The 27,913-nt window shown below is 44.9% G+C and overlaps 1 protein-coding gene across 1 annotated transcript; it reads left to right on the plus strand.

Moving 5' to 3' along the window:
* The first annotated feature begins 928 nt into the window (after window positions 1-928).
* Window positions 929-27,874, plus strand: LOC127001072 (gamma-tubulin complex component 5-like). The gene is made up of 19 exons (XM_050865243.1): window positions 929-1,392; window positions 3,318-3,530; window positions 3,733-3,933; window positions 5,847-6,139; window positions 6,468-6,648; window positions 9,307-9,511; window positions 11,492-11,624; window positions 13,726-13,878; window positions 16,440-16,544; window positions 18,342-18,469; window positions 20,520-20,805; window positions 21,793-22,021; window positions 22,266-22,598; window positions 23,217-23,337; window positions 24,949-25,194; window positions 26,032-26,120; window positions 26,766-26,925; window positions 27,050-27,121; window positions 27,502-27,874. The coding sequence occupies exons 1-18, from the start codon at window positions 1,324-1,326 to the stop codon at window positions 27,103-27,105; spliced, it is 3,201 nt and encodes a 1,066-aa protein (XP_050721200.1). The 5' UTR covers window positions 929-1,323; the 3' UTR covers window positions 27,106-27,121; window positions 27,502-27,874.
* The last annotated feature ends 39 nt before the right edge of the window (window positions 27,875-27,913 follow it).

Here is a 27,913-nt window from a genome sequence, read left to right on the forward strand (position 1 = left end):
TGCCGCGTACAGAGCATCGCGCACGGCTGCCAGTGAACCACGGCTGGAGGTTGGCAGTTGTGACCAGACGGCGAATGCCCCACCTGTCAGGCGCAGCGGCAGCACGGATTCGAACACGACGCCCCGAAGCTGGCACAACATCTCTGCCCGCGTCAGCCACTCCACAACGTCCGTTGTACCATCGTACTCTGGGATCAACCGGGCGTCAAACGGTATGGCTGGAGTCGGGGCAAGTGGCACCACCGGCTCCGGATCATCAGGCGGGGTCTTCTTCTCCTCCATGGTGCCTAGATAACATGTGGTTGTCAATGAAAGCTTCTCATGCTGTTGGCCTTTATTCCTCCCAAATACACTGGACGTCAGGGCAATTCGCGGGTTGGAAGGCCACTGCCTTTCTGCCTCTGCGGGCGAACTACCTCACCTAGCCTCGCCTTCCGCCCCTGACGTCACCAACAGTTAAACAAGTAGTCTGACCATCACCCTATACATTGATGCACGTACATACACACGCACACACTAGTACAACCACTTACACACGTTAGATAGTTTACACATAATTACTCATTCGCGCACACTCACATATGCTCACACAGCCACCCATACGCCAGTACATTACACAGGGAGAGAACGAAGATGATGCATGTGTTTCTGAGTGAGATGGGACGTGGTCGTGGAGTGAACGGGAAGACTGGAAGGGAGTGGATGGTGCTGCTGCTGGGGCTCAGTGGAGAGACGAGTGGACGAGTGATTGAGGCAGTGAAAGAGTTATTGGAGGGCATGTGGCGTATAAGATGTAGGGAATGATATCTTGCCCCGAGAACATAGACTTCCCGCATGTTTTGTTTTCTTTTCACTGGAGCTGCCGATACAAAGGCCTGGGCTAGGAAGAAATCCCGAGCCACCTGTGACATCAAGATCAAGATCAAGATCATGGCGGGCAAAAAGTAAACAAACTCGAGTTGACGGGAAAAAAAAGCCCCAGTGGACACTTGTTTCCTGCTGCACTGCCCACGCTTCTACTCTCAGCGAGTGCTGCTCCGATACCAACTCCGCGCCCTGGACGTGCCCACCTGAGACCTGCCCAGGCTGCTGGCGGCGGCAGGCGTCCACCCCTCACGGCAGGAAGCTGTCATCCGCCTCACCTGCGCCTTCCTCAGGAAGACGGGGCAGCTGACGCGCCTGTGAGGACCTCACAGGACGCCGCGGCCCTAAACAACAACCTATTTACGAGACATTTTGGGCATTGCTTAAAAATGATTCGAGGCCTGACTGGAAGGCATCGAGGCGCCATGGAGTGAGGAAAAGGGCGTGACAGGAGGGAGGATGGCGGCCAGGGAGGGAAAGTTTGACACCCTCACCAAGGAGCTCATCACTCACGTCCTCGGCTTTAAGGTAACAAACTGTTTAAGACTCTGGCACGTAATCTACGCTTTATTGCTTAGTGAACACTTTATAAACCTTCACCTGGTTCATGTATATAGTTACTGTTTGATAGATATCCTACTTCCCCCTTTTTTCCTTTATTTCTTATTATCCCTTTCGGTAAAGATTCGTTTTAGTACCGTGCCAGTATCTCATTATCTGCTTTATGAAACATCACTATCTCTTCATATATCTTTTCTACAAACCTTCAACAGTCATGGAAATGGTTTCAAAATCCAATTCAAGGACTTTTTTCTTAATCTTAAAAATATGGGATACTGTTTACGAAAGCGCGTCGCCTCCTCTGGCGCTGGCCGCTGCAACGGTCCCGCAGCCACTGCCGCAAAATACCTCGCAGAGGGTTTAGAGTGGCGGAGCATATTTAAACTACTCCAACCGAACTTTACGACCTGCTAATGAGGGGGCTGCGCCCCCCTCGGCCCCTCCTCCTAACCAGGAGGGGCACAGCTCCCCCTGGACCCCCCCAACATGTATATGCAACTTAATTCTGCAAGGAGGTATTTCTCGCAACACCGGCTGCACCGCCGCCGCGCCCGTCGCCAGAGCATACCTGTTATTTCTATGCAAATACCGCGAATTTTATTATGGAGCATGAATATAACCTAACCTAACCTTACCTAACCTAACAAAACCCTCTGCGAGCTCTTTTGCGGTGGTGGCGATGGGACCGTCGCCGCGGCCGCCGCCAGAGTAAAAAAAAAGTCCTTGAATTGGATTTTGAAAGCATTTCCATGACTGTTGAAGGTTTGTAGAAAAGATATATGAAGAGCTAGTGATGTTTCATAAGGTAATGAAATACTGGCACGGTACTAAAACGAATCTTAACCCAAAAGGCATAAAAAGACAACAACTAAATTAGGGGATAAAAAGTATCCAAGTAGGAAGGAAAAGAAAAGAAAAACAAGGTCACAAGTAGAAAAGTAGGGAAAATAGGCAAATAGGGAAAAATAGGAAACTGAATATAGTGTGAAAAGAAAAAAATAAGCAGATTAGGTCAAAAGAAGAAAATAAGAAAACAGGAAAATAAAAGAAAAATGGGAAAAAATAGGTAAATCACAAAAGAGTAAAACAGGAAAATCTGACTATAGGTACTACTACATAGAAAAAATAAAGAATCAAAAAGGACCTAAGAAGAGGTGTAAAGAGGAGATTGATTGATTGATAGTTTATTGTTGCAGGTAAACAAGAGAAGGGAAAAGAAGAAAAGGATGCACAACTTGAATAACTTTCTGTCGCCAATGACTTGTTTCTGAAATTTTAAAAAGTAAATGAGCACCATTTGCTTACTACGTCAATTGCCATAGATTAGTATTTTAGCGGCAATAGGTTACTATAAAAAAATATAGTATATCTAGCAGAGGAGGTTACTATTTCTTAGCTGATAGGGTACTCTCTGTTAGTCCTATAGTATACCCGACATACACACTACTCCCAGATCTAACTGCAGGCTGAACTGAACTGAAGGAAGCGTCCTCCCACACTGCTCAGTCAGGACTGCCGATGTGGTCTCAGTTCCACAAAGGGTTACAAAAGACAGGTCATGGCACCCTCCCCTAAGGACATACAGCATTATGTATATCCACAGTGGGTAGTGGCTCTTAACCTTTTTACCAGCCCTCTAGGAATGGGTCCTTTCCTCCACACCCTCCTTGCATCTGTACATAAATTTCCCTCTTGGTAAGTATTTAAAAAAATGTTAAGCCTAAGTAGACTATAAAAACTAAAGTTGGTAAAGGTGATGCTTTTTCATTTTTTCATAACCTTATCAGTACTGGCCCACTCTCTTGTTGAAATTACTACCAAGACCACTCTGACCTGTGTAATCTCCACTCTGTGCACTCAAAGTAATTCCTAATTGAAGGCTTGTCTTGCAGGAGGGCGAGGAAAACTTTGTGCGCAGTGAACAGTTTGTGTTGTCCAACCTGCTGTACCACCACTGCCTGGCTGTCAACAGCCATGCCGTGCGCCGCTCCCTCGACGGCCTGGCCCTCAAGTTCACCGTCCACGGCCAGCACCAGCGCACTGCCAGACTCAAGACTCTCGTGGCCAAGTTCCTCGCCTTGCCATTCTTCAAGGACCATTATGAGGTAGGAGGATGGTGCTCTAATTTCATGCTTCCTTCTCTCCTTCCCTGTCCTCCACTTACATGACCTCTTGATGTCCCCTTCCCCTTCCCACAGCTGGCATGAGCTCCGTCCCACCCCATAAGGGAACAAAGGACATAACAAAAGAAGAAGAAGAGAAGAACAGCAGACATGAGCTCACAAGTTCCCCTTCCCATCCCCACAGACTGACTTGGAGTGGTCCCTGCTGTCCCTGCTGCTGCACCTGAGTAACAGCCCGACGCAGGTGCCCCTGGGGGAGGGTGCCGGGGAGCAGCAGCGTCCCCTGGCCCCCCTGGAGGAGAGCCAGCTGCAGCAAGTGGACTGGGCTGCCTACCTGAAGGAGGATGAGCCTGAGTACCAGCTCGGCCCCGAGGAACCCCTTTCTGTGAGTGTGAGTGTGTGTGTGTGTGTGTGTGTGTGGGTGGGTGGGTGGGTGGGGGGGGGGGGGGTTACTTGGCATTTTGGTGTTGGGCTGCAGCTATTTCTTGGTGAATTTTTTGATGTAGTTACTAGTATTACCAAAACTTGTAATATTATTTTGTGTAAGTTTTAAAGTTTTGTAAGTGGGGGTCAATAGATTATTTGATTAATTATATTTATCTACCTATCTGTGTGTGTGTGTGTATTAGGTCCATTTTGGTGTCCAGGTAAAATCATATGAATTGAAATAAAGCTGGATAAAACTGAAGGAAGCCAAATGGATCCGGATAAAACAGGATAATGTCACTTTCATCCGGTTTCATCCAGATGGTCAAAATTCCCCTAATGCTGCTCTACTACTGCTCTTCTTGGTCTGTAGTCCATCTTCTCACATTCTTGGGGTTGCACTTGCCATGGTCCTCCTCCACCTTGCTGTGTCCAGTGCTAATCCTTCCCCTGTTTCCAACACCTCCAGGCCTTGTGTCACTGTTCCTCTCCATGTTCTCCTTGGTCTTCCAACTGGTCTTCAAGCACCTCCATTCCCTCTGCCATCCTCAGCACTCCACCCTCTTTCCTTTTTCTCACATGTCCCAACCATTGCAACCTTCTCTGTCTCACTCTTCTCTGGCGGTGGCTGAGTGGTTAGCGTGCCAGTCCCATGTTTGCCGCGTCCTGGATGATGCGGATTCAAATCTGCCGCTACCACCTGGGAATTTTCAGTCACCTGGACTCTAGAGGAACTGTCCGAGGGAAATCAAGAATGAGCTCCGGGGGGCAGCATGAGCCAGGAATAGATGGCACCACTATAAACACTTGCCTGCACCATGACGGGCTTGGGCCAACGACCAGGCCCAACCAACAAAGCCTACCGGCACTATTGGAAAGGACATAAAAAAAAAAAAAAAATCCCTTCCAAACCACTGCTGTATCGACCAATCACATCGCGTCACTTGTCCCTGCAGTCAGCCAGTAGCAAGCCAGGCTGTTGGGACGTGCCCATGACAGACAATAAACACACATGAATTTTTTCACCGGGCACAAAGTTCAGGGAATTCTATTAAGCGGAAGTCAATTGGTCCGTTGACAGTGTCCAGAGTTCACAGAAATGTTAATCTGGTAATGAAAAAGTTAACGTTGCTAATGAGGAGTATCAGGACACCACTACACCCTAAACTGACCTCTCTTCTGGCCACTCTTCTCTACATTATTTTATAGGAGCAGGGCTTAGCCGGCCTATTTGTTTTCAAGTGTTTTTGCCTTGAACTTCTTCCTTTACTGTAAAAGAGTAAAAACAGTGACCAGCAGATTACCAGAATCCTGCGGCTCTTTTGTTTTCATGTGTTTTGCCCTTAACCCCTTCATTATGGCTGGGCCAAAACAGCGCCCTGCGCCGTATCCAAGATTGCCGCGTGCACCAAATTTCAAATGTCGCAAATGAATATAACAAGTTTTCTTCCATAAACTCAACATAATCATCATGTATTATTTATGAAAACATGCAGAATTAAATGGTGCACATAAAGAAACATAAATTAATTGATAATTTTGAGATGTAAGCATAAATATAGAGATAAAATAACTCGTATATTGGCTACAGCAAGCCAGGACGCAGTATACACATCCTTGGATATGGTACAGGGGATGCAAGGATGCAATATACGTGTCCTTGTGTTGAAGGGGTTAACTTCTTCCTTCACTGTAAAAAAATAAAAAAGTGGTGAGCAGATTACCAGAGTCCTGTCCTCCACTGCTTGGCCAAATATTAATACAACCACATGAATGAAGACAATTTTAATCTTCTTGCTGGAGTTTTCACACGTAAAGAAATTTCTGCTTCTGTCGCTATACGTGATATAGTTAATTTCCATTCATCCCCAGGACTGGTCAGGCGACGATGATGAGAACGGCTCAGAAGGAAGCGAGGAAACAGAATCTCCAGACAGACAGCCGTGCACCGAGCCTTTTGCCTTACCCACCCCTGCAGAGGCCCCTTCCCCCATCCCTGGCCTTGTCCTCACCAAGCCGCCGACCTCAAGACTCAGAACACTAGAGCAATTGCACCGTGCTAAGTCCTGGCTGTCCGCAAAGACCCACCTTCAGTACTGGGGCCCCAAGAAACCCCACGAGCTGCCTGCATCGAAACACCCCTTGGCGAACGTTGCCAAGATATGGTGAGTGTCACGCTGCGCTGAGGTATTCCTGTAGTTGTAGTAGTAGTGGTTATAGTAGTAGTAGTTGTAGTAGTTGCAGTATTAGTAGTTATAGTAGAGTAGTTGTAGTATTAGTTATAGTAGTGGTAGTGGTGGTAGAAGTAGTAGTAGTAGTAGTGGTAGTAGTTCTTCTTATTGTTTTTATTTTTGTATTGGCTCCAGAATTGACCCTCTCTCAAACTATCATATTTTACAGGACTTATTTCTCCCTTATCATTACTATTACTATCCTTTTTGCCCCTTGCCGTAAAAAAATAAACAGATAAATAAAGTCTAAACTAACATCCAGCAGGGACAGTGGTGCAAGTGGCAGCGGTGAGAGACAGTGTTGCCAGCAGCTGAGTGAGTGGTCGGTGATGCGGGAGGTGGTGTGGAGCCTCATGTGTCCTGTGTCCTCTTATGTGTTCGTCAGCAGCGAGGAAGGGAGGTTCAGCGTGAGGGAAGGCGTCACCATCTCCAGCCTCACCCCGGTAAGTCCCGTGGAATTTCTTGCTTCATCATCATCATCATCATCATTGTCCTCTGCCTAACGTCGGATTTTCCCCGTACTATCTTATGAGGTTAGGCGTTCAATGATATGCTTCCAACTCTCTCTTATGAGGTTAGGCATTCAATGATATGCATCCAACTCTTTCTTATAAGGTTAGGCGTTCAATGATATGCTTCCAACTCTCTTTTATGAGGTTAGGCGTTCAATGATATGCTTCCAACTCTCTCTTATGAGGTTAGGCGTTCAATGATATGCATCCAACTCTTTCTTATAAGGTTAGGCGTTCAATGATATGCTTCCAACTCTCTCTTATGAGGTTAGGCGTTCAGTGATATGCTTCCAACTCTCTCTTATGAGGTTAGGCGTTCAATGATATGCTTCCAACTCTCTCTTATGAGGTTAGGTGTTCAGTGATATGCTTCCAACTCTCTCTTATGAGGTTAGGCATTCAATAATATGCTTCCAACTCTCTCTTATGAGGTTAGGCGTTCAATGATATGCTTCCAACTCTCTCTTATGAGGTTAGGCGTTCAATGATATGCTTCCAACTCTCTCTTATGAGGTTAGGCGTTCAATGATATGCTTCCAACTCTCTCTTATGAGGTTAGGCATTCAATGATATGCTTCCAACTCTCTCTTATGAGGTTAGGCGTTCAATGATATGCTTCCAACTCTCTCTTATGAGGTTAGGCGTTCAATGATATGCTTCCAACTCTCTCTTATGAGGTTAGGCATTCAATGATATGCTTCCAACTCTCTCTTATGAGGTTAGGCATTCACTGATATGCTTCCAACTCTGTCTTATGAGGTTAGGCGTTCAATGATATGCTTCCAACTCTCTCTTATGAGGTTAGGCATTCACTGATATGCTTCCAACTCTGTCTTATGAGGTTAGGCGTTCAATGATATGCTTCCAACTCTCTCTGTTGTTAGCAGGTCGTAAAGTTTGGTTGGAGTTGTTTAAATATGCTCCCCCACCCTTAACCCTCTGCGACCTACTTTGCGGCTGCGCTTTCGTGAATATTATCCCCTATTTTCAACAATAAATAGTCCTTGAATTGGATTTTGTAAGCGTTTCCATGATTGTTGAACGTTTGTAGAAAAGATATATTAAGAGCTAGTGATGTTTCATAAGGTACGTAATGAAATACTGACACGGTACTAAAACGAATCTTTACCCTCTTGTCTTCTCTGCTTCTTTTCTTCTTTTTCTTCATCCTCTTCTTCTTTTTCTTTTTGTTAAGTGTCATTATTTTTCACTTACTCCTATGATGCTGGAAGTGATTCATATATTCTCATCTTCTCTTATTTTCTTCTTCTTCTTCTTCTTCTTCTGTTTGTTTAGTGTGCTTATTATTCACTCCTGTGCTGCTGCAAGAGGTTCATATACTTTCATTTTCTCTTCTTATTTTCTTCTTCTTCTTCTTCTTCTTCTGTTTGTTTAGTGTCCTTATTTTCACTCACTCCTACACTGCTGCAAGAGGTTCGTGTACTTGGTCAGGATAATGGAACAGACTCATTCTCTGGTGATGCACATTCCTTCCTGCTTGTTCTTTCTCCTCTCTTGCCTTTTACAGGAGTTTATACAGGTCGGTATCATAAGACACTTTCGCTTCTCATATCATCTATTTCTTAAGGCCGAGGAGGGGGTCAGTCAGGTTCTAATGAGTGCTTCTTGAGGTTCATGGTACAGAAGAAGGGTCAAACTACCACCAGGGTCATAAAACTACTACTGGAAATGCCCAAACTCCTATGAAAGCCTTGTTAAATATATGTTCTTGGGTGTCAAAATGTCTTGCAATATGAGTCAGTGATTTCTTCCTACTTCCTTTCCTTCCCTCTCCTTCCCCTTTACAAATGTTTATGCACTATTTTCTTGCAGCTTCATTTTCTTTCCTTCCCTTCCCCTTCTCAAGAGCTTATACAGCATATTCTTTCTTGTTGTTTTTGTTTTTATTTTCCTCCTTTTCCCCTTCTCTAGAATTTATACCGCATTTTCCTCCTCTTCCCTTCTCTAGAATTTATACCGCATTTTCCTCCTCTTCCCTTCTCTAGAATTTATACCGCATTTTCCTCCTTTTCCCCTTCTCTAGAATTTATACCGCATTTTCCTCCTCTTCCCTTCTCTAGAATTTATACCGCATTTTCCTCCTCTTCCCTTCTCTAGAATTTATACCGCATTTTCCTCCTCTTCCCTTCTCTAGAATTTATACCGCATTTTCCTCCTCTTCCCTTCTCTAGAATTTATACGCTATTTTTATTTTCTTCCTTCTTGTTATTTCTTTCCTTCCTCTTTCCCCTTCTCAAGAATTCATATAGTATTTTCTTCCTGGTTTTTCTTCCCCTTTACTCAGCATTTTCTTCCTGCCTAGTTTTCTTTCTTTTCTTTGTCCTTCTTAAGAATTCATACATTATTTTCTTCCTGTTTTTTCTTCTCCTTTATTCAGTATTTTCTTCCTGTCTAATTTTCTTTCTTCCCTTTCCCCTTCTTAAGAATTCATACAGTATTTTCTTCCTGGTTTTTCTTTCCCTTTACTCAACATTTTCTTCCTACCTAGTTTCCTTTCTTCCCCTTGCCCTTCTCAAGAATTCATACACTATTTTCTTTCCCCCTAATTTTCCTTCCCCCCCTTGCCAGTGTGCCAGCCGGAGCATGCTGGAGTACCTCTGTGAGCCCCTGCAGCAGCTCAGGACCCTGGACCTCTTCCTCCTCTGCCACAGCACTCCTTGCCTGGACCCCCCAACACCCAGCACCGTCATGGCATACACCTCCGGACTGCAGCACTGGCGCCAGGCATTCACCCAGCACCTCAGGGACCTGGAGGACACAATAAAAGGCCAAGGTGGGCATGGCATTTCTGGCATAGCATAGACTAGCATCGACTTTCTACTCTATCTCATCACTATGCTGTCCAAACCCCTTATGCAAGAGTTGACCAGCATCTACATTGTTTCATCCCTCTTGATGGTAAACTCTGGGGCACCTATCAACTCGACATATTCTTCCAAACACCTATCCCCTATTCTTCGATAACACTCAGCTGTCACCTTCTTCAACACTAAATATCCTCAGTCTATCCTTAGCTCAAAATTTCAACGGAAACTTCACATCTCCTCTCTTACTAAATCAGCTTCCTCGAGGTTGGGCGTTTTGTATCGTCTCCGCCAGTTCTTCTCCCCCGCACAGATGCTTTCCATTTATAGGGGCCTTGTCCGCCCTCGTATGGAGTATGCATCTCACGTGTGGGGGGGGCTCCACTCACACAGCTCTTCTGGACAGAGTGGAGTCTAAGGCTTTTTGTCTCATCAGCTCTCCTCTTACTGATAGTCTTCTACATCTTAAATTCCACCACCATGTTGCATCTCTTTCTATCTTCTATCGATATTTTCATGCTGACTGCTCTTCTGAACTTGCTAACTGCATGCCTCCCCCCCATCCCACGGCCCCACTGCACACGACTTTCTACTCATGCTCATCCCTATACTGTCCAAACCACTTATGCAAGAGTTAACCAGCATCTCCATTCTTTCATCCCCTTCATTGGTAAACTCTGGAACAGCCTTCCTTCATCTGTATTTCCTCCTGCCTATGACTTGACCTCTTTCAAGAAGAGTGTAGCAAGACACCTCTCCACCCAAAATTGACCTCTCTTTTGGCTACTCTTACTGTTATCTATTATGGGAGCGGCGAGTAGGGGGCTTTTTTTGTACTCTTTTTGTTGCCCTTGAACTGTGTCCTTTGATGTAAAAAAAAAAAAGCATTTCTGGCATAAAATAGACCAGCATAGACTTTCTACTCTATCTCATCCCTATGCTGTCCAAATCCCTTTTGCAAGAGTTAACCAGCATCTTCGTTCTTTCATCCCTTTCACTGGTAAACTCTGCAATAGGCACAGTATTCCTTGCATAGCATAGACTAGCATAGACTTTCTACTCTGGCTCATCCCTATGCTGTCCAAATTCCTTATGGAAGAGTTAACCAGCATCTTCATTCTTTCATCCCTTATGTATGCTATCAGGTGCTGGGTTAAATTTGCAATGGGCACAGTATTCCTTGCATAGCATAGACTATCTTAGACTTTCTACTCTAGCTCATTCCTGTGCTGTCCAAATTCTTTATGCGAGAGTTAACCAGCATCTTCGTTTTTTCATCATCTTTCACTGGTAAACTCTGGTATGGCCTTCCTTTGTCAGTATTTCCTCCTGCCTATGACTTGACCTCTTTCAAGGAGGGCGTACAAAGACACCTCTCCTGAAAGTGACCTCTCTTCTGGCCTCTCATTTCTACTTTCTTTACAGGAGCAGTGATCAATGGGCATTTTTTATTCATTTCTTTTTGGCCTTGAGTTGTCTCCTTTACTAAAATAAGCAAATGAGGCGTTCAGTGTAAAAGGGGCGATCGAACCAGTTAAGGCAGTGTTCTATTTTTGTGGCGGCTGGCAGCTGGATTCTTACTGCATTGTGTGGTGAGGGAAGTCAAGAATAAAGTGACCTTAAAGTGTAGTTATGTGATTTTTCTTTCAAACTTGGCTGGTGTGGGGTGTGCAGAGTCTGGCAGTCACTTTAAAACACAATTTGCTCAAAACTAAAAACATCACGTCGCCTCACACACTATGCCCCTCATATGAGTAAAAGATGTTGTTTTTATTATCATTACTGAGATCCATGACAGGGCGGCCATCAATAGAAAAAGAAAAGAAAAGAGAGAGAAAGAAAACTAGAGTAGTGTTGAAAGTTTGGTTATGTTATATTATTACTGCTTACTGCCTATACATTATACTGTTTGCTAGTCATTGCTTGAAGACTCGTTCCTTACCCCACAGAGAGCTCCGGCACCCTACTGTGGCTTGAGGGTGAGGTACTGTCATGGCTGCGTGCTGTGGCTATTCTCCACACGCTACACAGCAAAGCCTTCGCCCTGCCACCCCATGCCAGCTCCAGGAGTGTGGCTGTGAGGTAGGGTAAGAGTGTGGCTTTGAGGAAGGGGATAGACTGGGGCTGTAAGGGAGGGGATAGACTGGGGCTGTGAGGGAGGGGATAGACTGGGGCTGTGAGGGAGGGGATAGACTGGGGCTGTGAGGGAGGGGATAGACTGGGGCTGTGAGGGAGGGGATAGACTGGGGCTGTGAGGGAGAGGATAGACTGGGGCTGTGAGGGAGGGGATTGACTGGGGCTGTGAGGGAGGGGATAGACTGGGGCTGTGAGGGAGGGGATAGACTGGAGCTGTGAGGGAGGGAATAGACTGGGGCTGTGAGGGAGGGGATAGACTGGGGCTGTGAGGGAGGGGATAGACTGGGGCTGTGAGGGAGGGGATAGACTGGTGGCTGTGAGGGAGGGGATAGACTGGGGCTGTGAGGGAGGGGATAGACTGGGGCTGTGAGGGAGGGGGTAGACTGGGAGCTGGACTGAGAGGTTAAGGAAAGGGGGATGGACTGAGAGGTAGGGGGAATAAGGGAATGTTGGGATGTAAGGTTCAGAGTGAATATATTAGAAGGTAGAATCATGAATGGTATGGATTTAACCCGGTAGCAGCGACGGGACAAATTTGTGGCTTTACCATGTAGCAGCGACGGGGCAAATTTATGCCATGATATAAACCCCCCAAAATAGATGATACATAATCTGATCACAAATGCTTTGATATATATTATGAAATGGTTTGTGTTTGGGAAGATTTTTTCTCATTTTTCTCGCTTAGAGGGACCAATAAGAAACATGATCCCCGCTGCTACCGGGTTAAGTGGAGGTGGAGGATGCAGGGGAAGCAGCAGATGATAGACAAATACATGGTGACTAAAACAAGGGGCCATGGTGGTCTAGGGGTCAGAGGTTCAAGCTTTGGAGGTGAAGGGCCAGAGCGAGGCGAGGCTATTCAATTCCCAGTGTTGCCATGTTCCGTCAGAAGGGCATTGGGTCTTGCTTAAACCCCACAACCCCAAAACAGCAACCCCTTAAGAACAGAGGTAAAGCTGGCAAGACAGACATAGTGAGTGAAACTACTGAATAAAAGAACCGAAAGGAATTTTTATTTATTTATTTATTTATTTATTATTATTTTTTTTTTACGTGTACGCCTGTTGCACCGGTAGGCTTTCTTGAGGGGCCTGGATTGTAGTCGGCCTCAGCCCATTGTGGCGCAGGCAACTGTTTATAGTGGCGCCATCTTCTCTTGGCTCATGCTGCCCCCCGGAACTCCTTCTTGATTCACTTGAATGGTTTCCTCCAGAGTCCGGGTTGACAGGTGGTCTTCAAGACAGCATGTGGGTAGTTTTAAGCCACTCGGCGGTGACTGAAAAATCTGACGTGGTAGCTTGGGGATTCGAACCCGCCTCGTCCATCACGCGGTGAATGTGGGCCCAGCACGCTACCACTCAGCCACCGCCTACCTAATGGGTCGCTATCACAAGTAAAAGCTGAGAGAACAAAGACACAGGGATTGAAACTACTGAATAAAAGAAGGAAGAGGAAATGGGTCACTATCACAAGTAAAAGCTGAGAGAACAAAGACACAGGGATTGAAACTGTTGAATAAAAGAACCAAAAGGAAATGGGTCACTATCACAAGTAAAAGCTGAGAGAACAAAGACACAGGGATTGAAACTACTGAATAAAAGAACCAAAAGAAAATGGGTCGCTATCACAAGTAAAAGCCGAGAGAACAAAGACACAGGGATTGACACTACTGAATAAAAGAAACAAATGGAAATGGGTCGCTATCACAAGTAAAAGCTGAGAGAACAAAGACACAGGGATTGAAACTACTGAATAAAAGAACCACTACTGAATAAAATCAAACAAAAAGAAATCAGTCACTAACAAAAGTAAAGGCTGGGAACACAACGACATGGTGACAAAATGAGCCAAAAGAAATCAAAGAAAGTAAAAACAAAATAAATTAAACAAAAAAGGAAAGGAAATGCATCACCATCAGAGGTTAAAACTAGCAAAACAAAGACACACTGACAAACACACACAAAAAACAAAAAACAAATAAACGAAGAAAAAAAAGGTAAGAAAACGCGTCACTATGAATAACCCAAATTTTTCCACCCCACAGGCTGCTTGCTTGTGCTGTGAGAGGCCGTGGAGTGCTGAGAGAACAAAGGCACAGGGGTGCTGAAACTGTTGCTACCACCTACCTGTCCATCATGCACACCTGGCTCACTGACGGGGCTCTCACGGACCACGCGCAGGAATTCATCATACACAGGTGGGCTTTGTTGAATAAAAGAACCAGAGAAGACTGGGGCTGTGAGGGAGGGGATAGACGGGCTGTGAGGGAGGGGATAGACTGGGGCTGTGAGGGAGAGGATAGACTGGGGCTGTGAGGGAGGGGATTGACTGAGGCTGTGAGGGAGAGGATAGACTGGGGCTGTGAGGTTTGGTCTTGGTTTGATCTTCGTAGTCTTGATGTGGGCTGTTTCATCTTATATCTATTTATCTTCTTCATTTGTAGTCCATCTCCTCACATTCTTGGGGTCGGAGTTGGCATAATCCTCCTCCATCCTGCTCGGTCCAGTGCTAATTCTTCCTCCGTTTCTCATTTGTATCTTATTCTTTTTCATCTTTATTTTATTTGGTTTGTTATCCTCTTCCTCCACTCATAGCTTCCCTTTTTCTCATCCCTTCATTTTCTTCCTCCTCGCATTTGCACTTTCCTTTTTTATCTTCCCTTCCACTTCTCTCATTCCACTAACATCTCCAATTTTACTCCTTCTGTTCCCTTCTCCTACAATTCCTTCCCCTTCTGTCTCTCTCCGGCACATGACCACAGATGTTGCACCGACTGAACAAAACTTTCCAACTTTTTCCTTCTATCAATCTCTTCCCCCTGTTAATATTCTCATTGATCTGTTTCGCATCATAGTATTGATGATTTATTATTATTTTTTTCATAGCCACTCCCTCAGGCAGTATTAGTATGTAGTATAAGTAGTATTAGTGTATGTTTGTTTGTATGTATGTTTGTTTATCGTCTGGCCTTTTTCACACTCTTCCTCTTTACTGATTTTTTGGGTCTGATCTTTTCACCGTCATAAGTTCGCCGTGCACTTGTAATATTAGTAAGTCTTTTTCTATCCTTTTTTTTCATCCTCATTCCCTTCAATCCATTGTGCACCGGCGGCATTAGTGTTTGTGTTCTTTTTTCTGTCCTCTCTCTTGCTCTCTTTTCATTTTGTGTTTCTTTAGGGGTCATCATTTTCATCTTCATTACCTTTAACCGTGTAGCAGTGACGGGCCAAATTTGTGGCTTTAACATGTAGCAGCGACGAGCCAAATTTGTGGCTTTACTGTGTTTTTTTTTTTTTTTTTTTTTTTTTTTTACGTCGTTTGCCTGTTGCGCCGGTAGGCATCTTCCTGGTGGGGCCTGATGGTCGGCCCAAGGCTTCTTCCAGGTGGGGCCTGATGGTCGGCCCAAGGCTTCTTCCCGGTGGGGCCTGATGGTCGGCCCAAGGCTTCTTCCAGGTGGGGCCTGATGGTCGGCCCAAGGCTTCTTCCAGGTGGGGCCTGATGGTCGGCCCAAGGCTTCTTCCAGGTGGGGCCTGATGGTCGGCCCAGCCCGTTGTGGCGCAGGCGAGTGTTTATAGTGGCGCCATCTTGCATTGGCTCATGCTGCCCCCCGGAACTCGTTCTTGATTCGCTTGGACGGCTTCCTCTAGAGTCCGGGTTGATGGGTGGTCTTCAGGACAGCATGGGGGTAGTTTTAAGCCACTCGGCGGTGACTGAAAAACCCAAGTGGTAGCGTGGGGATTCGAACCCGCGTCGTCCATCACGCGGTGAATGTGAGCCCAGTACGCTACCAGTTCGGCCACCGCCAAATTTGTGGCTTTACCGTGTTGCAGTGATGAGCCAAATTTGTGGCTTTAACGTGTAGCAGCAACGGGCTAAATTTGTGGTTTTACCGTGCTGCAGTGACGGGCCAAATTTGTGGCTTTAACGTGTAGCAGCGATGGGCCAAATTTGTGGCTTTATCGTGTAGCAGCAACGGGCCAAATTTGTGGCTTTATCGTGTAGCAGCAACAGGCCAAATTTGTGGCTTTACCATGTAGCAGTGATGGGCCAAATTTGTGGCTTTATCGTGTAGCAGCAACGGGCCAAATTTGTGGCTTTACCGTGTAGCAGTGATGGGCCAAATTTGTGGCTTCACCGTGTAGCAGCGACGGGCCAAATTTGTGCCATGATATACACCCCCCAAAATAGATGATACATAATCTGATCACAAATACTTTGATATATATTTTGAAAAGGTTTGTGTGAGGGGTGATTTTTTCTCATTTTTCTCGCTTGGAGGGACCATTAAGAAACATGATCCCCGCTGCTACCGGGTTAATTCATCCTCTTCCTGTAGTATTAAGTGATTTTGGGGGTCTTTTTCCTCCTCAACCCCTTCAGTTCATCACACAGAGGCAGAACACAGGGAGATGTTTATTACCCTCCCCCTCTGTCCCTCCATTAATGTAATCTATATTCTCTCGTCCTCTCTCTCCTTCTCTCTCGTTACTTTCACCTTCATTTCTTCTTTTTCAGCGTCTCAGGCATTTCTCCATTCCTGTAATCTATATTCTCTTGTCCTCTTCCTTCTCTCGTTCTCTTCCTCCTCCTCTTTCATCACTTCATTTTCCTTTTCTCTTCCTCAGTATCTCAGGTGTTTGGGGCTCATAGTAACCACACTCCTCCTTCTCTATCTTCTTTCCCTCTTATAATAATAATAATAATAATAATAATAATAATAATGCGCTTCTCATCTCAAGCTCTCCCTGCATCCCACAGAGACGAATCCGTGACAGTTTACGATGAAAGGTTCTGGCACAAAGCCTTCACGTTGAGCTCAGAGCGAGATGAGCTGAGTCAGAGCCAAGGGGCAGGGAGTCCAGTGTGAGTAGTTTAGTCCTCTCAGTAATCTCCATAATCAGTTAATCTCAGTAATCTCCATAATCAGTTAATATCAGTAATCTCCATAGTCAATCTTAGTAATCTCCATAATCAGTTAATCTCAGTAATCTCCATAATCTGTTAATCTCAGTCATCTCCATAATCAGTTAATCTCAGTCATCTCCATAATCAGTTAATCTCAGTCATCTCCATAATCAGTTAATCTCAGTAATCTTCATAATCAGTTGATCTCAGTAATCTTCATAATCAGTTAATCTCAGTAATCTCCATAATCAGTTAATCTCAGTAATCTCAATAATCAGTTAATCTCAGTTATCTCCATAATCAGTTAATCTCAGTAATCTCCATAATCAGTTAATCTCAGTAATCTCAATAATCAGTTAATCTCAGTAATCTCCTCTCAGTTCTCTCAGTCATCTCCATAATCAGTTAATCTCAGTAATCTCCTCTCAGTTCTCTCAGTCATCTCCATAATCAGTTAATCTCAGTAATCTCCATAATCAGTTAATCTCAGTTATCTCCATAATCAGTTAATCTCAGTAATCTCCATAATCTGTTAATCTCAGTCATCTCCATAATCAGTTAATCTCAGTAATCTTCATAATCAGTTAATCTCAGTAATCTTCATAATCAGTTAATCTCAGTAATCTCAATAATCAGTTAATCTCAGTAATCTCCATAATCAGTTAATCTCAGTAATCTCCTTTCAGTTCTCTCAGTAATCTCGTCTCAGTTCTCTCAGTCATCTCCATAATCAGGTCTCTCAGTAATCTCCATAATCAGTTAATCTAAGTAATCTCCATAATCAGTTAATCTCAGTAATCTCCTCTCAGTTCTCTCAGTCATCTCCATAATCAGTTAATCTCAGTAATCTCAATAATCAGTTAATCTCAGTAATCTCCTCTCAGTTCTCTCAGTTATCTCAATAATCAGTTAATCTCAGTAATCTCAATAATCAGTTAATCTCAGTAATCTCCTCTCAGTTCTCTCAGTTATCTCAATAATCAGTTAATCTCAGTAATCTCAATAATCAGTTAATCTCAGTAATCTCCTCTCAGTTCTCTCAGTAATCTCGTCTCAGTTCTCTCAGTCATCTCCATAATCAGGTCTCTCAGCAATCTCCATAATCAGTTAATCTCAGTAATCTCAATAATCAGTTAATCTCAGTAATCTCCTCTCAGTTCTCTCAGTAATCTCGTCTCAGTTCTCTTAGTAATCTCCTCTCAGTTCTCTCAGCAATCTCCATAATCAGTTCTCTCAGTAACCCTATGGTGCAGACTAGGTGGTCTGTCCCTGAACCCAAGTGAAATTTTAATAAACCAAATGCCACCAAGACTTTGCATTTCTACTTTAGTGAATATTAAGTTGTAGGAAGTGTTGCTCAAGATTGTTTTTAAATGTCAGTCGTGTTGCACTGGACCACTGACAGAGAGAGAGAGAGAGAGAGAAGAGAGAGAGAGAGAGAGAGAGAGAGAGAGAGAGAGAGAGAGAGAGAGAGAGAGAGAGAGAGAGAGAGAGAGAGAGAGAGAGAGAGAGAGAGAGAGAGAGAGAGAGAGAGAGAGAGAGAGAGAGAGAGAGAGAGAGAGAGAGAGAGAGAGAGAGAGAGAGAGAGAGAGAGAGAGAGAGAGAGAGAGAGAGAGAGAGAGAGAGAGAGAGAGAGAGAGAGAGAGAGAGAGAGAGAGAGAGAGAGAGAGAGAGAGAGAGAGAGAGAATAAAACTTGATGAAATGAATAAAACCAAATCACAACACAGGCTACCGTTATGTGCATTCCCCCACAGCCAGACTATAATGAAGGTCCTCGCACCACTCCTGTCCATCCTGACCTCAGTAGGCAAGTCCCAGGAGCTGCTGGCTGCCCTCGATGTCCCTCCAGTGGCCCTGCAGAGTGACCTCGGGGAACAGAGTGGTGAGTGGGACGAGATGAGGCAAGATGGAACACATTTTCTTACCATACATCTTCCTTATGAAACTCTGAAAGGGGCAGCTTGGGTAGAGGAGTCTCCACTTACTCTTTCATCTTCAGCCTTTCCCATCTTTCTTATGAAGTGTTCAGTGTGTGAGGAGCATGGTGACCTTAGGGGAGAGTTGTTTTCTTGCCATATATCTTCCTTATAAAACTCTCTGAAAGGGGCAGCTTGGGTAGAAGAGTCTCCACTTATGCTTTTGTCTTCAGCTTTTCCCATCTTTCTTATGAAGTGTTCAGTGTGTGAGGAGCATAGTGACCTTAGGGGACAGAGTTGTTTGCTTACCATACATCTTCCTTATGAAACTCCGAAAGGGGCGGCTTGGGTAGAAGAGTCTCCACTTACTCTTTCGTCTTCAGCCTTTTCAATTTTTCGTATGAGGTGCTCTGTGCAAAAGGGGTGGCCAGACTAATTGAGGCGGCATTCTGTTTTTGGCAGCATCTAGCGGCTCAATTCTTTCTTGTGCGGTGGGGCAAGGTAAGGAAAAAGTGACCTCAAGGCGAGTGATTCGTAGGGCTAAACTTGCATGATTTTTCTGCCTAACCTGGCTGGTGTGGGGCATGTAGAGCCTGACAGTCACTTTAAAACATGATTTGCTCATAGGAAGAGAGCCAGGAGCAAGGCAAATAAGAGGACACAGTATGAAGTTGATGAAAGGAAGATGCTAAAATAATGTCAAGAAATTCAGCTTTCCGTATAGAGCAGCAGATGTGTGGAATGGATTAAGGGAAGATGTTGTGATGGCAAAGAGTATCAAACAGTTTAAGGAAAGACTGGACAGTTACAGATATGGAGATGTGGCCACACAATTGTAGCTCAGGCCATTTTTTTATTTTTTTTATTTTTTTCGTCTTCACCTGTGGTGCTGGTAGGCTTTCTTCATAGGGCCTAATGGTTGGCCCCAGCTCGTTGTGGTGCAGGGAAGTGTTTACAGTGGCGCTATCTTGCACTGGCTCATATTGCCCCCTGAAGCTCATCTTTGATCCTCAAATCTAGAGTCTGGGTTGATAGGTGGTCTTCTGGACAGCATGTGGGTAGTCTTAGGCCACTTGGCGGTGACTAAAACATCCCAGCTTGTGGCACCAAGCAGGGCGCGAATCCGTGGCGGCCTGGACGTGGCGCCGTCACGCTATCCACTCAGCCACCGCCTACCTACTGTGGAAGTGGCAGGTTGTCCCTTTCACACTACGTGCCTCATTTGGGCCGCTGCTCCTGCTGTGTTGTCTCCATTTACTCCTATTCACATCCTGCTCCTCCAGTCCCTTTGCTGTCAAGTCTTCTCTTATGAAATATATCAATCTTGACCTTCCTCTCGTCCTTCTTCCTGTGTCCCTAATCTCCAACACTCCTCTGCCCACATAGTCCTCATCACGTCCCTGCCACTGCCTTCTCTTTCTCTTTCTCTCAGCACATGTCCCTAGCACTGCTTTCTCTTCTCTCTTTCTCTCGGCACATGTCCCTACTACTGCTTTCTCTTTCTCTCAGTACATGTCCCTACCACTGCCTTCTCTTCTTCCTCTGCTGCATCAGCTGTTCCCTTGATCTCACTTCACCTTAGTTGTATTCTTCAAGCTGTATTCTTTAAGCTGTATTCTTATTTGTATTCTTCTGAGGACAGCAGTCTCTTAAGCAGCAGCAAGCCATGTGTGCAGTTTACTAAAAGTCTAATTGGTTTCATATCCTCATTGAGACCAGGTTGGCTTGCATAGGTTTACTTAGGTGTTAACATCCTTAGAGTTAATTTTGATACCACTTGAATGTGTACATGTTCAGCATGACCCACATCATGGGGGAGAGAGCTTACATTAGTCAAGAGTGGGAGAGACTCACAGCCCATCCAGCCCCATGAGGGAAAATATAGACATTAAACTAAAAAGAAGAGATGGTCAACTTCACTTGGCAATCTTTTTTCCATGAGCTTATTTATTAGTTTCTTTATTTGTGGCTCATTAATTCTGGGTATGATTTGTGAGTATGGAGTGTGTTCATCAGATTGTTCCCTGGAGGAGGTGGTTGTGCTGAGTATTAAGAATGCAGTGTGCAAGCCCTTAGAAGAGGACAAAGAGGGACAGCAAGACACTGATATAAACAGCAGCACCAAAGAGGAGGACAGCAGCACCAATGACACCAGCCACAAGAACAGAAGGAACAAGAACAGCACTGAGGTTGCATCCAGCCCTGCCCAAACTGACCCCTTGCTCTGGGCTGCCTTCAGTGAGACACCACCCCTGCACAGCCCTTCAGAGGAGATTTCTCTGGCTGTGGACCACATAGCAAGGTGTGTTGAGCTGATGCTTGGGTACAGAAAGGAGGCAAAAACTGATTCACAGAGTGGTGGATGAGCAGAACAAACTGAGCAGGTGTGTTGTTGAGGCAGGAACAAACTGAGCAGGTGTGTAGTTGAGGCAGGAACAAACTGAGCAGGTGTGTTGTTGAGGCAGGAACAAACTGAGCAGGTGTGTTGTTGAGGCAGGAACAAACTGAGCAGGTGTGTTGTTGAGGCAGGAACAAACTGAGCAGGTGTGTAGTTGAGGCAGGAACAAACTGAGCAGGTGTGTTGTTGAGGCAGGAACAAACTGAGCAGGTGTGTAGTTGAGGCAGGAACAAACTGAGCAGGTGTGTAGTTGAGGCAGGAACAAACTGAGCAGGTGTGTAGTTGAGGCAGGAACAAACTGAGGAGGTGTGTAGTTGAGGCAGGAACAAACTGAACAGGTGTGTAGTTGAGGCAGGAACAAACTGAGCAGGTGTGTAGTTGAGGCAGGAACAAACTGAGCAGGTGTGTAGTTGAGGCAGGAACAAACTGAGCAGGTGTGTAGTATTTGAGCAAACACAATTGAAACCTTTAAATGGAGATTAGATGCATGTATGGCCGGGAAGGAAATTTGGTGGCAACATGTCTTCAGGAGCTGCCTTGTGTAGCCCTCTGGCCCTGTGTGGTCTCCTCATGCCCTTGTGTACACTTGTGTACACTGAATTAACACTGTACAGGTTTGAGGTTTTCACTTTCACTATATCTTTCATCAGATTCTTGTCTCTCACCTGTTGGTGTCATAATTTGGCTGTGTAGAGGATATCAGAATTTGTAAGATTTTTTAGCTATAAGTATTTTATTTATGGAAATTCTTAAGTCTGAATAGAAAATTATTTAAAGCTACTTTCAGATGTAAAGGACTGTATAGAGCTGTGCTGATGTTACTGTGACAGTGCGGGAAAGGGTCAGTTTTACACATTATTATCACTACAATGTAAACATTTATTCCAACAGCTTAATAGAAGGAATTGGAGACATTCCTGCCCCCATCTCAGTGGTGTTCCTGCTGAGCTCAGCACTTCAGTCGCTGGTCAGGAGGCGGCAGGCAGAGCTGAGTGCTGAGCTGACGCGGGTGCTGCTGTCTGAGCACCGCCTGGCCCTTCACTGCCATGTGGTGCGGGCAGTGCTGCTCATGGAGGCAGGGGATGTCATGCATGAGTTTTATTCACATATATTCTCAAAGGTAAAGTGTTTTCTTTTATCATACATGTGTTGTATTTGTCATGTTTATTCTCAGCTTCTACATAGAGTTCATGGGTTTCATTTTACCTCTCTTGTTTATGGTTTGTCTTATTACCTGACTGTATAGTTTACAAATCCTTGAAGAGTTATTATTTACCTTCATAGCTACCACTGAGGGCATTAATATACTTCATAGTTTAGTACTATAGTTACATATTTTTCTTGATGAAGTTTAACCTTTCCAGCTGGAGACAGGAGAGCTGGTGGACAGCATCAGTCTGACTCTCCACCTACAATACTGCGTCTCCCGCCTCTACCCAGACCTTGCACAGCACTTCTCCGTATCCTTGCCCCTGGGAGGCACGGAGGAAGAGGTCTCCGGCAAGGCCTCTCCTGCCGTGATGGAGGATGAGACGCAAGACTTGAAGGATGAAAGAGTCTTGTTGATTGAGGAGCTGGAAGGGTCAGGGAGGAGTGCCGAGGAAAGGATGTGTGACCCAAAACACTCCCAAAGTGTTACCTGCCCAAGCTTCTCGTTAACTAAGGCTGGAATACCGGCATTACAAGTTCACTATCAGGTAAGTTGTTTTGTTGTTGCAAAGGTGATGCATTTTTTAGTTCATACATTGTACAGCCACAGCCAGACAGGTAAACCACATCTAGGAGGGCAGCAGAGAAGTGGTCAAGTGTTGTTCAGGGAAAATGAATGGCTGGTTGAAGGAAGGGATGGTATTAAATACTAAGTGCATGATTATTATTTTATTTTAATTCCAATTATTGTACATTTTTTTTGTATCTATTTTGCTGTTTTTAGTTTGTCAGCTGCTTTAAGTTTCCAGATAGTATTGTGTGTTTATTTGTGTATTCTGAGATGTTTATCACTTCAGTCCCTCCACTTCATAATCTTCTGTGTTGTCTCGTCCACTTTCCACTTCTTGCTTCCACTTCAGTTTTCTCTTTTAAGCGTCTCAGGTGTTTGGAGTCGGCTCAACAGGCAGCTTATAGTGTGTGCACTCCTCCCTCTGCCTGATTCATCTCTTATTATTAATATTATAATAATAATAATAATAATAATAATAATAATAATAATAATAATAATAATAATAATGACTGGTTGATGAAGCTTTTAATATAATACAACAAAGTGATACAGCCACATCAGAAGATTATATAACTGAAGGCGTTCCCTCCGCCAGGCGCCGTGGCCCGCCAACCTGCTGCTCACTGAGCCGGTCATGGGGCAGTACAATAAGCTCTTCAACTTCTGTCTCAGCCTCAAAAGAGTGACCAATGGCCTGGAAAGACTCAAATTCAAAGGTAAGACTTACTCCTTCCTTTTTTATTCTTTATTCTAATTCCTTTTTTTCCATAATATACTCTTCATTCTTATTCTTCTTATTTTACTGCCACTGTCTACTATTTTTCATATCCATGTCTGCTCATTGAGGGACTCTGGGTCTATGTAATTTTCCTTGATGCTCTTTTGTCAATCTCGGTAATAATAATAACAGTAGTAATAATAGTACTAATAATAATAACAATACTAATAACCTTACTCCTATGAGGATTTGGTCCCTGTGCTGTTTAAGGTGGGATGGGAAGGCAGGGTATCCAGCAAAGAGGTGATGAGAATGTGTGGTGTGGAGGACATGTCGAGTGTGCTGGGGAGGCAGGGCTGAGATGGTATGGACACGGCAAGAGGAGGAGGAGGGCCACATACCCAGAATAACTGCGTAAGTAAAGGTAGAAGGGAGGAGAGAGACCAGCTGGAAGATCGAAGAAGACCTGGCGATGGTGTGTGGAGGAAGACACGAGGAGGGAAGAGTGCACGATGCTCAAGAGTGGGAGAGACTCAGCTCATCCAACCTCACACAGGAAAATGAGAACATCAAACGAAAAGAAGACACCAAGTGGCATGGCGTCCTGAACATCTTCCTGCACCACAGAGCCAGGAAGCACTCTCCTCTCTGGTGTTCATCCTTCCCGTGTCTTCCTCCACATAGTGTCTCCGGGTCTTCTTTGGTCTTCCAGCTGGTCTCCTCCCTTCCACCTTTTCCTCTGCAGCTCCTCTCCTCCCTGGTGTTCATCCTTCCCTTGCCTTCCTCCACACACTGTCTCTGGGTCTTCTTTGGTCTTCCAGCTGGTCTCCTTTCCTTCCACCTCTGCCTCCACAGCTCTTCTGAGTACATGGCCCTCCTCCCTCCCCATGACGTGAAGCACCATTTCTTTTCTCAAACAACTCACAACTACAAACACATGCATGAAGAGCCAGAAAGATTTTTCTCTCTGATATTTTTAAGCAGGATTGTGAAATTCCATATGGAGGAGTTCCTTCCTATTCCCTTGTTCCTATCTCATATTTAGTTGCTTTTCATGATGTCGAAGAAAGGCAGAAATAGGGTATCCAGGTCCCCCCACAAAATGGACTTATGTTTCAGGTAACAGGCCAAGGAGAGTAAGACATAGTAGCTCCGACATATTCATTAAGCTTTTGTAACCCTAGTGACCAGATCCCCTCACTATTAATCTGCAGGCCTGGGTTTGGATCTGGGCAGTTGGCATGCAGTCCAGCCAGCTGTTCATCCTCTCTTTTGGGGCAAGTGATAAATGGGCACCTGGGGAAACCTGGGGAAGGAAAACTGTGGTAACCTGGATGATACACCGGCCCTGTGTTGGGTTAAGGGTTCTCTCCCACCACAGGCTCAGAGGGCCAATGGGACAGAGATGAGCACCACCACCAGCACACACAGCTATAGTGCAGGCTCCCAACTCTACCTTTACTTACCCGGATGATGTACCGCCCTGTGTTGGGTTAAGGGTTCTCCCACCATGGGCTTAAAGGGCCAATGGGACAGGGATGAGCACCATCACCACCACGTGCAGCTATAGCACAGACTCCCAACTTTACCTTTGCTTAATTTGCTTCAGAACTCAGCAGCTGGAATCTAATCCTGCACTGGGAGGCAGCGGAGGACGGCAGTGCTAACAACAATGTGGAGAGCCCCCAGACACCCCTGCAGTCCCGGATCCACCGCCTGCAGCTGCTGCGTCAGTGGCTGCTGTGCTTCGCCCGGGAGCTGCACGACCACTTCGCCAACACCGCCTTCCTCCCCTTCCATCAGACTGTGGAAAGACTCTTCGCTCAGTCACCACCATTCAACACAATAGCCACAGGTATGGACTGCTGCCATCACCATCATTATTATTATTATCATCATCATTAGTTTTATTACAAGAAAAGAATCAGGTAGAGAGGGAGGAGTGCAGACACTAAGCCACCTGTCCAGCAGCCTCCAAACACCTGAGATGCAAAGAAAGAGAAAATGGAAGTAAAAGTGATGAGAGAGGAGGAGAAAGAAGACGGGAGAATAAAGAAGACTACAGGAGCGAAGGGACAGAGGGGAGGGAAACAAATATCCCAAAATACACAAGAAATTAAGCAAATAAGAGTAGACTATATAATTAAAAAATTATTTAGGCATTTTACGATTGTATGTATTATATAAAGGTGCTTTTTGCCACAGAAATGCAGCTTATTATACATATTGACTGAAAAAATTACACTAGTCTTTGTTTAAGGAACTAAGTGAATGTAGAATGAAGTGTGGATGGCAATCATTGAAGCAGTGGCTACACCTGCAGTGGCTCAGTGTAATGACAAAACCAGAACTTTCCTCTTTTTGTCACAGTCTATTCCTCCTAAGGTGAGAACACGTCAGAAGGGCAGCTCCTCACACAGGTGACAGAGGAAGGGCACAGCTGCTCTGGTGCTGATAATTGGTGGACATTTGATCTGATGGGGCTGGGCAAAACCTGGCTTCAAGCAGGAGGGACTTCTTCTCTTGTGCATTCTCACCTTAGGCGGAATAGACTCTAGCAGCAGTTGATGGCTCTTTCCAACTCTTAGTGTCTGGCCTTTGCTGTTTCCTGTGTCTGAAAGAGGAAGGTGCTGTCCCTTCCACCCCTGCAGCAAACATCATCAGGTTCCATTCATTGTCTTTTTTTTTCCAGAACATGAAAAGCTACTTCATAAACTTACAAGTGAATGCTTGATGGGAAGAGATGAAAAAATACTCCCACTACAAATAGTTCTCAACAAGGTATGTGGATGAGTTTACAGATTAATGCACAACATGAAAAAAGTGTTTGGGAACTCCTACAATAATGCATAAGAAAGTTAAGGCACACGATGGCAATGGGTGGGAGACAATGTTTGAAATGAAATAGGGCATCCGGAGAAGAAGGGGCTTAGGGACACAGATTGCACAGGGAAAGGCAGCCACACATTGCAGGAAGAACAAGAGACAAGTTGCAAGGGAAAAGTGACCTTGAGTTTGGTGTACCCAGAGTTGCCTCTTCCTTGCACCTTGTACCTTGTTCTTCCTGGGATGTGCAGCCTGGCCTGCCCTTCCCAGTGCACACAAGGAAAAGGGCCTCTGTCCCTCCCCTCCAGACGCCTCAGATGCTTGTTAGGGCCTAAATTGCACCCTTTCAAAGATTCACTGAGATTTGGGGGGGGATATCATTCCTGTGAACACTACTACTAGCCTACTAATTATAATGATAATAATAATAATGCTACTACTACTACTATCAGATCTAACACATCTAACCTCCACACCATCTCAGCCTCTGCCACACACTCAGCACATCCTCCACACCACACACTCTCACCATCTCCTCGTTTGATACCCTGCCTTACCATCTCATAAGAAGGAAGTCATGTCACCCCTCCCCCCCCTCAGGTGTTCTGGCTGACACAACGCCTGGCTCAGCTGTGGCTTGGTGATGTAAGTCGGGTGAGTGTGGACGAGCTCACTAGCCTGGAGACCCACTACGCCCAGGTCCACCGATACCTGGTCAACTTCCTCACCACTCTTGTGTCACGCAGCTTCACGCCACACTGTGAGTACTAGGAGCAAGGCTTGGTTCTTCTTAGTTCTGCAGATACTGATGATTTGATATTGGAGGGACATTTATATACAATTTCTCTTGAGTTGCTTGGAACATTAACACAACTTGCCTGCAGTGGAGGGGTTGACGCGCACGCTGGTGGACACAGTGCCCTTGCTGACTCATCGCTAGTGGACTTTAGCAAGCTGTGAGTAAGGTTAGCAGCTTCTTAATGAGATTTTCTTTTCTATACAAAATTCTTTCTTTCCCTTTCTTCTTCTCTTTCTTTTTCTTCTTCTCGTTTAAGATCCTTATTTTTCTTTATGGGGTTGGATGGGCCTTCCTCTTCCTTGGCAGTTAGATTTCTTTCATATATATACACAACTCTCCCTTTCCCAGGCATGTAATGTAATACAAGTGTAATAAATATATCAGTTAAATTAAGCCACAAATGTTTCCTTTTTTATCAATACAAGGAGCACAAGAAACAGTGTTAAAGGATACACCCAAGTTAACATACTATCCATAAAAATAAGAATCACAAATAGAGAGACTGTGCTTGTAATTATCATATTTCCTCACATACAGATTTGAGGGGATGGCGGAGGGTGGAGGGAAAGGCCAGCCCGGAGAACAGCGGTAAGGGAGGCCGTGGACTAAAGAAAGAGAAAAAAAAGAGGAAGGCAGCAAAGAGAAAGAGGGAGACAAAAAAGAAAGAAAGGAGGAGAATGGAAAAAGAGAAGACAAAACAGTTAAGAAAGAGGAAAGAAGGAAAACAGGAAGAAAGGAAGGTCCCTCTACTCCACGTTGAACACCCCTTTCAGCTTTACATTGATGCTCGTCGTCCCTGTGCTGTCCGACTTAGCAATGCAAGAGTTAACTGTTGTCATTCTGTACATATCAGGCAAGAGCAAGACCAAGCTAAAGCCATACTTTGTTAGGTAGCAGTCTGTGTATGTTCAGGTATGTTAATGCATCTAAGAAAACTTTCTTTTATACC

The sequence above is a fragment of the Eriocheir sinensis genome, chromosome 20 (genome assembly GCF_024679095.1).
Source record: "Eriocheir sinensis breed Jianghai 21 chromosome 20, ASM2467909v1, whole genome shotgun sequence".
In the NCBI taxonomy this organism is placed as follows: domain Eukaryota; kingdom Metazoa; phylum Arthropoda; class Malacostraca; order Decapoda; family Varunidae; genus Eriocheir; species Eriocheir sinensis.